General features: G+C 40.3%; 1 protein-coding gene across 2 annotated transcripts; it reads right to left on the bottom strand.

Annotated features, from left to right (window-relative positions):
• Positions 1–689: 689 nt before the first annotated feature.
• Positions 690–7,877, bottom strand: TMEM70 (transmembrane protein 70). 2 transcript variants are annotated; one of them, XM_079796401.1, is made up of 4 exons: positions 7,591–7,877; positions 7,078–7,209; positions 5,856–5,961; positions 690–1,470 (listed from the first exon to the last, which is right to left on the bottom strand). In XM_079796401.1, exons 1-4 carry the CDS (start codon positions 7,783–7,785, stop codon positions 1,013–1,015), a joined length of 891 nt encoding a protein of 296 aa, XP_079652527.1. In that variant the 5' UTR covers positions 7,786–7,877; the 3' UTR covers positions 690–1,012. The 2 variants fall into 2 exon arrangements, with proteins under 2 accessions (XP_079652527.1, XP_079652528.1); XM_079796402.1 differs by lacking the exon at positions 7,078–7,209.
• Between the last annotated feature and the right edge of the window lie 4,657 nt (positions 7,878–12,534).

Here is a 12,534-nt window from a genome sequence, read left to right as displayed (position 1 = left end):
GTTAACTGTGACTGGCAATTAGGACAATACCTAGCATACACTAGGCACTACAGATCTAAATGGTTTGAGCCCTTTTGCTCCAGGCTGAAAATCCTTCACAGGAACCAACTTTTGTTTTACAATTAGAGGTAAAATCTTAAAACGCCAATAGTTAGCATAGAGATCGCTATTTTATAAAACATACTATCCACCTTAGTACATGTTCTTCTCCTACTGATAGGATGCACCAGGGGGAGTGCGTGAAGGACCACAGAAGACACTGCTGAGGTCACCATTTCCCCACAGCTCACCACAGGGAGACCCTTATGACAGGCACCGTATCAGAGAACCGAGGTAACAAGCTGTTACCAAAGGAAGCAGATTAACACTGCTTTCCAGAATATATTAATTTTTAAAAATAGTTTTTAATGAGGAAAGATTGTGTCTATACCCTTAGAAAAATCCAAACACAAAGGAAAAATAACTCCCCTTATGTGCCTGATATCCAATTCCCAGCTGAGAGACAACCACACTTAATTACCCATGCATATGCTAGCATGTACATGTATTTTCACACCTTTTTTAAAACACAAATGGTGGAGTATTATGTTTTGTTTTTCAAGCATAGCTTATCATAAAGGAATAGAATTCTCTGAAAATTAAAAGTTGTTTGTTACAGTTTCAATTTGTTAACAGTCACTAACAGAAAACACAAGTAAAGGCAATTTTATTATTATTATTATTATTATTTTTAAAATATATTTTATTGATTTTTTACAGAGAGGAAGGGAGAGATATAGAGAGCTAGAAACATCGAAGAGAGAGAAACATCAATCAGCTGCCTCCTACACACTCCCTACTGGGGATGTGCCTGCAACCAAGGTACATGCCCTTGACCAGAATCGAACCTGGGACCCTTGAGTCCACAGGCCGACGCTCTATCCACTGAGCCAAACCGGTTAGGGCAAGGCAATTTTATTATTATACACAGGAAAATAAATCACATTTAAGCACAAACATAAAAACAATAGACTCATTTCTCATCTTCAAGCTGTTTCTTTTCACTAGTTTCTTCCATATCAAAAGTGAATGGTTTGTCATAACCCATTAGATGGTCATAGTCTTTGGGGTTTGGAAAGAGACCTGGATTAACTAACAGTGATTTTGTTTTAGCGAAAAATGTGGTAAACAGATGTGCGCTGCTTGGAATCTTCACGTCATTCTGGTGAAACACAGTACTGGTTTCTGAAAGCAAAACATTGTAAGTGATGGCTTTGTAAGTGTCTGTCGTGGCCTCATGATACAAGCGAATGACATAGCCTTTTGTAACTAAGTGAAGCAGGACCGGAGTGATCAGTGTAAAGCTTCCTAAGATGCCATAAAATAAGATTTGCAAAGGCAGACTTCCAAATACAACATTACTTTGGGCAAAAATGTATGGTAGAAATGCAAGGCTGAGCACACTTGTAGAATAAGAGAAACATTTCACACCTAAACAGGGGAAAAAAGGGAGAGGATTAATAATTTTAAATTTTATAAAAGAATCAATCTATCCAATTTATTTTCCACATTTCTTCTTTCTATAGCATCATTAAAACTACAACAAACACATATAAGTGTTACAACATTCCAGGCTCTGTCTAAAGCACTCTACATATTTTATTCATGAAATCTATAGACAGCCCTATAACACACATGCACAATTATTAACATGAGGTAATTTGAGATGAGAAAAATAAGGCCCTTGTTCAATGTCACATAGCTACCAAGTTGCAGTGCTGAGATTCAAACCCAGGCCATGTGACTCAAGTCCAAGCCATTGGCCATTCCAATGCATTGCCTCTCCGGATGGGAAATCTGCTTTAGGATTAACTTGGCCTCTACCTCAGTTCCCCAATAGAAGATTTAACAATACTCCAAGATCCTTATGAATACTATAACAATCAATTCAGTCAGCACATTATCAAATAAAACTCTCTATTAACAAGCACCTGCACATACACAATATAAAATCTTCAAATGGGGGCTAACTTTATCTAGCTAAGAGCCCAAGCTTAAAACAATAAATTACCAAAAATAAAAATAATACCAGTGGATAGAAATATATGGGAAAGGTATTCAACATATCATATTAGAAAGATTCAACATCAATGACTTCTGAACTGTATACTTAATAATAGTTACAATGATAAATTTTGTTATGTGTTTTACCACAATAAGTAAACAAATGACTTTAAATGTAAATTTCTTTGAATGTATACTTTTAACATAATCCCAATAAAATACCATCTGTTTGGAAAATAGACAAGTTGACATCTTAGACAAACTGATTATAAAGTTAATTTGGAAAAACAAAAATAAAAGGGGGGGAGGAATGTTAGATACTGAAACGTAAGACTATAATTAAGATAGCATGATACTGCCCTGGCTGGTGTAATTGATTGGAGTGTCGTCCTGTACACTGAAAGGTCCAGGGTTCGATTCCCTGTCAGAGCACACACCTAGCTTGAGTTTGGTCCCTGCTTGGGGTACGTTTGAGAGGCAACTGACCAATGAATGTTTCTCTCACATTGATGTGTGTGTGTGTGTGTGTGTGTGTGTGTGTGTGTGTGTGTGTCTCCCTTTCTCCCTTCCTCTCTCTCTAAAAAAAAAAAAATCAATAAACATATCCTCAGGCAAGGAGTAAAAAAAAAAAAAAGCAGACAGATCAGTGGAACAAAAGGAAAGATCAAGAAATAAACTTCATTGTATATGGATATTTAGTACAGAATAAAGATTAATCTAAAATAAATGGGCAAAAGTGGTACTGGGACAGCTAGATAGCCATACAGAAAAAGATAAAATTCAATCCATCCCTCATACCATATATGAGGAAAATTCCAAATAATTCAGAGGTATGTAAATGTAAAAAACTAAAATCATAGAGGTCTCGGAAGAAAATATCCATGAAGTCCTTTGTAATCTGAGAATAGGAAAATTTTTCTAATTATGACTCAAAATAGTGAAGCAATCAGGGGGAAAGGCTGGTAAATCTGAAAACATTAAAATGTACATAGATATAAATACCATAAACAAGTATAGACAAATGAGAAAAACATTTGCAACTTCTATCGCAGAGTTAATACTCCCAATATATAAAATGTTTCTAATATATGAGAAGAAAAACCCCAACACTGTACACAAACATGCAAGAAATACAAGCAGGCAGTTCACTGAAACAAAAATGCACATAGTCCTTAAACAGATGAAATGATGCCAAACCTCAGTCATGAAACATGCAATAAAAACCACAATGATACTTTTTTCCCCCCAAACTGGCAAAAACCAAAAGTTTGACAGCATACTCTATTGGTGAGGTTGTAACAGAGTACACTCTCATCCATTACTGTTGGTTGAAGGCTTAGTTACCTTGCATCAGTAATTTAAAAATAATTCCTTCCTCTCACAGTAGTTGCCATGACACTGGTACACATGGGATACAATGTGGACCAAGTTGCCTCCTATATTAAAGCCTCGTCAGCCCTTCCATCTACCTCTTTTTTCCCCACTGTCACAGTGTGGTGGGTTGAATAGCATCCCCCCAAAATTATGTCTACCCTGAATTTCAGAATGTCAACTTATTTGGAAATAGGGTCTGTGCAGACAAATAAATATTGAGATGAGATCATACTGGATTAGGGTGGGCCCTAATTCCAATGACAGTATCCTTATAAGGATAGAGCAGGACAGACAGACAGAGAGAAGGCCCTGTGAAGTAGAACGCAGAGATGAGTTATGCAGCTACAAAAGTAGTGCTGAGAGCTACCAGAAGCTGGAAGAGGCAAGGAAGAATTCTTCCCCAGAGCCTTCAGAGAGTATGTCCTGCCAACACCTTGACTTCAGACTTCCAGCCTCCAAAACTGTGAGAATAAATTTGTTGTTTTAAGCCACCAAGTTCGTGGAAATTTATTACAAGAGCCCTAGAAAACTAATACACACATATACTTAATTTTGCCTGGATTGAAGTAATTACTATTTTTTAAACATATTCTAAGAGCATTTGAGGTCTTGCTCCTTGGCATATGTCATCAGTTTGGCTCAAATAAACTCTTAAAATTTTCAAAAATAAACAAACATAGCCCTAGCTGTTTGCCGGTTTGGCTCAGTGGACAGAGCATCAGCCTATGGACCAAAGGGTCTCAGGTTCGATTCTGATCAAGGGCACATACCTCAGTTGCAGGCTCCTCCCCAGCCCAGGCCCTGGTCAGGGGTGTGCAGGAGGCAACCAATGGATGTGTTTCTCTCACATTGATGTTTCTGTCTTTCCCTCTCTCTCTAAAAAAAAAAAGAAGAAACATTCTAGGCTTTCCCATCTTCCTTTGCTCATACTACTTCCATGCTTGGGATGCCTTTCTTTCACACCTCTTCATGTTTAGTCTACTCATCTTAAATGAGAATATTATGACATAAGTAATTACTTATTGCTGAATTAACAAAACGTCTGCAAATGTCTTTAAACTAGGACCCACTTGGTAGTTAAAAAGAACCTTCAAGAATGGTGCATCTGTATCCTAATGTCTCTTAATTTTACATAGAAAAAATGTTTCTCCCTCAGTTTCTACATAGAAAAATATTAATCCCTGATAAGTACAGAGTGACTTTCTATTATCATAATACTGAAAGAAATCAAATATTAAATTCCTCTTCAAGTTACAATTCTAGAACTTTGAATACCCTGGATAGCTTTTTTCTTACACAAATATTACATCCTACTCACACCAAAATCAATTCCTATTAATATTCTCGTCTTTCTAGAATGGGTTTCAAGTGGGAACATTAGATAAATTGATGACTTTCCTGCATTTGCAGTAACAGTGTCTGTGTTCAGAGGAAGGGTACGATGGGGATGACTTAATACAACTCAGTGGCATCAATCCAGGTATCCCAGGCCAGAGATGTGACAAAGCACAGGCTCAATGGCCTAGTCATGTACTGACTTCTGAAGAAATTTCTAAATTGATTAATAACTTCAGGGCTTCACTCAATAGCAATAATAACCTGTCCTTACACCTAATATTTTAAATAGCTAAAAATGTACTTTAAATGTACTCTATTTTAATGTCAAACACTAGAGAACATACAGATTTCCAGAGAAAATTTAATGATTGATTGATACCAGCATGATCAAAAACACAAATGCAAATGTGAGTGTTGAAATGTCGGACTTGGTTATAAAAACAATCCTCCATATAGTTCAGGTTATACTTATTTTAAAGATTATATAGTGAGATACCTAAGTTCTCCTGATCTTCCCTACTAAATTATTCCATACTAAATTCTAAATTATGATCTAAGGAGTTTTAAATTTGTAGCAATTTAGCACACCATCTTTTCCTTCTCCATAATTCTCAACCACCTGGAAAAGCCACAATAAGCATGTTTGTTGAAAGTTCTAAGATGACCTAAAAAAATCTAAAAAAGTATTACATGCTCATTTTAACTGCCAAATTTTAAAATATATGAAATATTTATTCCCCAAAAATAACCTCTTCAGAGGTATTCTTCCCTTTTTTTCTGTATATTCAAACATTACCTGAATATACACTTTTTGCTGTTTTGTTGTTAAACATCCCAAGAGGTGACCAAAGGAAGGAAGCTTTAATACCTAGCTGTAAGATAACAAAGGCATAATAGACTTCAAAAATCTATTTAAATCTAAAAATGCAAAGGTCTCAACCTCTAAATCTTGTATCAACAAGCCACAAGAAAAAAAATTATAGTTTAATTTTTCCTTATGTCTTGCAATTAAGAGGTGCTAAAGTAGCACATACTAAGAGCATTTTTTTTTTTTTACAATTAAAAGGAAAAGACAATACCAATCATTTCTGATTACCCACCAAATACTGTTCGGGCCAAATTCCCAGTATAAATCAGTCTTCCGTCTTCTGATTTTTCAACTTGTTTGTGTAAGCATCGAACACATCTTTCCCAACAAATGGGTACCTATTGAAACAGAGACCTTTATAAATAGATAATAAATTGTATTTAGAACAACTTTTAAATTTTTAAAAAATTAAGATAATGAAAAGAGAACTTGTCACATGAGGATATAAGGAATTCTCCAAATAATTTAGAGCTAAAGAAACCAAACTTGCTAATAGAATGGCTTTCCTTAATTCCAGTCATAAGTAGATGAATGTTGAGTTTGAAGGCCTAGATTTGCATCCCAGCTTCAAGCTTTTTAAATAGTGTGACCCTGAACATATAAAAACTTTACTAGAATAGTTTCTTCTATTCCACTGTTAATGAGAACATCACTCTCATTTGTCCAAGATACATGCACTTGCTCTTCAAAGACAAAAAATTTTATTAATGTAAGTAAAACACTGAAAAATCAGATTGTGTAAATTCCAGAATGTTTTTATTACTTCTAAAATATTTATTTATACTATAGCTAGTACAAAAAAAGATAGAGAGTAAATCTTGAAGGCTTTGTATCTATCCCCTGGCATCCCTTGTTCCTTTTAAGGAAATCCTATTACTTGAAATCCAACCTCGAATTTCATGGGAACAGGAGTCCCCAGAACATTGGAAAATGAATTTCACAGCACACAAACTTCAAAGGGCATGCCTAATTCCTTTCTGCTGAAATATAATTAGTTTCCAATTTCAACCAGTCTGCTAATCCTGATATTTCACTGGGCAGGATTAGAAGACAATGACCCAGATTAAAATGAGAGGATTAGCATCTCCATCCCCTTTTTTTCCAGGGAGCAAACGAATTCCTAAAAATAGCTCCACCTAATAAAAAACCGAACTCAGCCCCACGGGTGTGGCTCAGTGGTTGTGCACGGACCTAAGAACTGGAAGGTCACGGTTCAATTCCCGGTCAGGGCACATGCCCCAGATTGCAGGCTCGACCCCCAGTGGGGACAGAACGACCATCCCGGACCATGCTATGACACCCACTGGTGCCAAGCCAGCCAAGGTGGGTGTGATGCAATTGGTCCGGGGCCCAGCCATCGCCCCATAATCACCCCGCAGAGGGAGGCCCAGGCCACCAGCCAACGGGGTAATCAATTGATCCACGATCACCCCAAAGAGGCCCAGGCCACTGACCTGCAGGCTGTGGTGGGTGGGCAGGGCCTCCCTCTGGGAAGGAAGCCTGGGTCCTGGGTGGCGGAGGGAAACTGGTGCCGGCAGCCGGGAGAAGGAAGGCCTACTGCGGCACAAATTTTGTGCATTGGGCCTCTAGTATTTTTAAAAAACACAACTCAAAGTCAGGTTATCCAAGTTCGTAATTCAAATGAACCCTCTGAGCTTCTGCAAAAAAGGCAAACGAGAAAGTAAGTCTCCACAAACCCGCTGGACTTGCTGTCCAGTGCTCGGGACCACCCAGAGAAGAACCCCTTTCCAAAGGATGCTCCGAGACTCGCGGGAGCCGTGGTCCCCGGGACCACGGGCTGTTCCCGAGCCGAGTCCGGCTACTCCTGCGGCCCCCGCAGAGGGCTCCGTCCGCACCACAGCCAGGGCAAGCGTGGGGAGAAGCCGTCTGAGAGCCGGGCTCTCCAGGCAGGACGCTGCGCCCCTTTCCCTCCCTCACTCCGGCCCGCAAGCCCTCCGACGGCCGACCTGCGCTGGCACGGGACGCCGGAAAAGCTGCAGCCCCGCGCTCCCGACGCCGACCGGCCCCGAGGAGCTGCAGGCGGCCCCCCGCGAGACGGCCGCCCTGAGGCCTCGGAACGCGATGGCCGCCCACGGCGTCGCCCTCTTCCCGCAGAGCCGCCGTCCGGCCGCCAACGGGCCGCCCACCGCCAAAAGCAGCATCCCGCGCGTGAGAGGTGGCCACGGGCCGCGCTGCGCCGCGCGCCGGGAACCCCGAAGGCCGGCTCCTCAACAGACGGCGGCCGGGAACGGGTCACGCTGGCCCCGCCCCCCTGGAGCCCACCGGCCCGGATTGGCCGCCGCACGTGCGCCGAATATGCGGTCCGCCAGCAACCTTCCCCCGGGTCGCGCGCGTTCCCTGTCGGCGGAGCTATGACGCCGCGACACCGGCCCCTAGCTGCCGCAACCAGCAAACGCCCAGCTGCGCGCGGGGCTTCCCCGTCCCCGAGTCTGGCGCCCCGCACGACAGTGTGGAAGGACTGAGGGGAGACCCACGCTCCTAGGACAAAGCCTGGAAGCCAAGGTTAAATCTTTCATTCTCGTGGGCGTCATTTTCTAGGCCCAAAAAACTATTTTCTTTGCGGAAAGTGATTCTAGCCTGTTGACACAGAGGAATAATAACATTATAGGATTTGAACGAAAATGAGTGGTAATTTAATGCAACAAGTGGGTTGCTAGAAGGTAAATGGAACTCGTTTCCTAGAATGTACCTACTTGTTAAGTTTGTCTTGTGGAATCATTCACATCCATATAAACACTCATTCCCTACTTGTTCAAGTGCTTCAGCGTCTATTGTTAGGAGCAGAGGATTCAAAGATGCTGGATACAGTTGGGAATCCACAGTGCTCACATAGCGAAGGAAACACTTATAAATGAGCTAAAATATAATTAAATAGACCAATTCACAAAAGGCTACAGAAGCCCATATCACATCACATCATGATTAATTTGGCCTCACACTAGAAGCTTCATGTCCAGCTTGGTCTTGAAGGCTGAGCATCCAACTAGTAAAAGCACACTTCGGTTTACTATTTGGAAACTGTTTTTGACTCAACATGTTATTTGTATAAGAGAAGAACAAGCTAATAGTCTAAAATAATATCACCTTGGCAACTCCTGTCCACTTTTTCTGGGTACCCAGAAGGATAAAATTATACTACTTGTTTATGAATAATTTCATTCTGAAAATTATCCACTTACATTTTAAAAATTCTTCTAAACAGTGTAATTAGTAGGCAAACATCATCGCTTACCCATTATTTTACTAATATATATTTAACTTTTTCTTTAATATTGTTAAAAAGATAAACTGAGGGAATATTAAGAATTTTGAGTTTATTTGAGCAAAAATGTATTCAAATCAGGCAGTACCAAACTGAAGTGGTTAGGAAAGCTCAACAGACCAGAGCTAAAGGCAAGGCTTTTATAGACAAGATGCACAGGCAAAGCAAAGAACTTATTTGATTGGCTGTAAGTTAAGCAGTTGCATTATTTGGGAAAACTTAGTTGGCTGTTTATAATTGGTGGTGGTTCTTATCCTTGAAGCATTTACAGGAATTGACTCTGGCTTAGGTTTTGGTTTCCCTTACCAGGCTACCAAGTACCAAGTTATCTCACTCTTATAGCCTTCTCTTCGATTACTTTAACAATATTCTGAGAAAACCTGCATTTTTATCTTCTGTTAAACTGAGTTTCATCCTACAAATATAGTCAGTAAGTAAAACATTTGGTCTACTTCTCAAGGTTTCTAAATAGCTAAAATGAAATCATATTCTGAAGACTGTGCTATAAAATTATAGGGACTTGTTATGCATTGTTAAATAAATTTCCCAAGTCTAGTAATTTAGAGACATTTGTTGAATGTAAACTACTTGAGTGATATTTTTAAAATGTTTTTGCTATTTAAAAAATAAGCTTTGATTCCTTGTTCATATCACCTGAGAGGTTCCCTTTAAAAGTAGAGGCTGATGGAAAAATTGAAAATGGCTATCATTTTTAGACTGGCCATCATTATTGTATGTAATTTTTGGTTTTTTAGCTGTCTTTCCTCCCCATTCACCAATACCTTTCCCATCCTTTAAGGTGAGCTTAAGATCAGAATGGCATGATGGAAAAAATGAAAAAAGAAATTTGGTAAAACTAGTATATTTATAAGAACCCTAAATACTTCTCTTTTTAAATATATTTTCAATTGATTTTTTACAGAGAGGAAGGGAGAGGGATAGAGTCAGAAACATCGACGAGAGAGAAACATCGATCAGCTGCCTCCCGCATACCTCCTACTGGGGATGTGCCCGCAACCAAGGTACATGCCCTTGACCGGAATCCAACCTGGGACCCTTCAGTCCGCAGGCTGGCACTCTATCCACTGAGTCAAACCGGTTAGGGCTAAATACTTCTTTGTACATTACTGGTTTAAATCATATACTGGGAGGATCTTTTTAGGAAAAAAAAAAACATTTGTCAACAGATTATCAAGATCTTTTAAAATGTTCATATTCTAAAGAAATAATCAGAAACATGGCCAAAGATTTCTGCAGATACTGAACACAGCATTTCTTAAAATTTTTTAAAATGGAAATAATTTTACTTATAGCCAACATTAAGGAAATAATTAAGTGAATCATGGTGCATTTATGTAATGTCATTCTATACTGACATTTTAAATGATGCTGTGGAGATTTTGGTTACAGACGTTTGAGTTTTTGAGATTTGTCAAGTTGGAAAGGAAATAGCATACAGAACCACATATACAGTGAGCGTTACATGCCGTTGAGGCAGCTCTGGCCCCTGGCTATCCCATGAAAGTGACATCCACAATGTCCTGTCCTCAACAGCCCTGCTCACCTCCTGTAGACTCAGCCTATGGCTTCTTTTATGGAGTCAATCCATCTCATATTTGGTTTTCCTCTTTTCCTGCTGCCTTCCATTTTTCCCAGCATTATTATCTTTTTCAAAGAACCCTGCCTTCTCACGATGTGCCCAAAGTAGGACAGGTTCAGTTTTGTCATTTGCCTCCAGCAATGTTTCAGGCTTAATTTGCTCTAGGATCTACTGGTTCATCTTTCTGGCAATTCATGGTATCCATCCAGCTTTCCTCCAACACCATACTTCAAATCCATCTTTTTCCTATCAGTCATCTTCACATCCATACATAGGCATTGGGAATACGAGGGTGTGGATGATCTTAGGCTTGGTCTCTAATGACACATCTTTGCTATTGGAGATCTTTCCAAATTCTTCCATTGCTGCCCTTCCAAGTTTCAGCCTTGTCTTGGTTTCTTAGTTGCAGTCTCTATTTGAATTGATGAGAGAACCTAGGTAAACAAAAATCTTAGACAATTTCAGTGTCTTCACTGTCTATGTGAAAGTTGTGTATTTCTTCTATAGTCATGGTTTTTGTCTTCTTGATGTTCAAATGCAGTCCAGCTTTGGCACTTTCTTTCACTTTTATAAAAAAAACATTTCAAATCTTTGCTACTTTCTGCCAGTAAGATGGTGTCACATGCATATTTTGTTATTGATATTCCTTTTACCAATTCTCACTCTTCCTTCCTCTGAGTCTATCTAACTTTTTTGTATATGTTCTGCATACAAATTAAACTAATAGACCAAACGGACCCATGTCTGACACCTTTGCCTACAGGAAACCCTTCTGTCTCTCTATATTCTATCCTGACAGTGGCTTCCTATCAACAATACAAGCTACACCTCAGAAAAATCAAGTGCATGATCTATGTAAAAGCTCATGGAAAAAACCAAAATATCTGCGATTTCTGCATTTTTTATAATAAGCATGTAATATATTGATTACATAAATAAGTGTTAAATTTAATTTTGCACAAAAGAAGAAAAAAATCCTGGACTAGATTCTAGCCTTAAATCTGGCTTTAGCTAGCCTCAGTATCCTCACCTGGAAAATCCTATCATTCCATAATGCAGTGAGGGGAAAAGGCAAGATAGGAGAGAAAAGGACACTTCAGAAGGAAAAGGAGGAAAGATCTGATTGAAAATGGGCCCACAGCCTCCTCTTCTCGCCCCGTTGCGTCTCCTCCCCACCGAACTCTGAATACCACTGCAACCAAAGAACTTTAACAATGTTTGCAAAGGCTTTGTTTGATAAGTTAACCCAGGGCAGTCTTTCTGTAAAAAGCAATACATTTTATCTGCCAAATTAACTAAAAATGTCTTCCCACAAAAGTCACTAATTAGGTCAACAAACTTTGGATCGTCTCTTTCCGTTTATGGGCATGGTTACACAACAGCGCCTAGTTGAGCAACTTGCAGTGGTGAGCTTCCTGGCCCTTCGTGCCACGGTCCTGTACAGAGGGTGAATATTGAGCTGTTTCAGCCTTCCTGGAAGGGTGCCTGATGTTGACCGAAGGAAGCAAATAAAAAGGATAGGCGCGTCGAGAGAGAGCAGGTGAACCAGAGAGCAGGAGAGGGTGCGGGGGCTGCGGGGGCGTGGAGTGACAAAGACGGTCTCAGGATTGAGTGCCGGTGGCGGACGCCTGGAATTTCTGTGAATGATCTCAGAATCTAGACGCGCCGAGCCACCCTGGGGCTGGGTGGGGACGGGGCGGGGGGCGGGGGGAAATGTGCTTACTTTTCGGAAAACACTGAACCGTACCGGGAAGAGAGGAAATGAGGCCAGCCTATTGCGCGAGCAGTTGAGATGCTCTTCCAACTCGCACTGCAACTTCGCACCAAGGACACAAAAGACAGATGTGGCCTCAAAAAGAACACGATTTTGTTAGCTTAGAAACCACACTCCCACCTTTCGATCTTTCCTCTGCAGTCTCCGGCCCCCAGGCGTACCCCTAAAGGAGAGGCAGGGACAACCTCTAAAACTGCCCAAATCTTAAGAGCCAGCGTGAGAAACTACAAATCCCAGGACGCACTGCTGCCTCA

Source organism: Cnephaeus nilssonii, assembly GCF_951640355.1.
Source record: "Cnephaeus nilssonii genome assembly, chromosome: 18".
In the NCBI taxonomy this organism is placed as follows: Eukaryota; Metazoa; Chordata; class Mammalia; order Chiroptera; family Vespertilionidae; genus Cnephaeus; species Cnephaeus nilssonii.
Note: the sequence above shows the minus strand (reverse complement) of the source record. Positions and strands in the feature narration are given on the sequence as shown.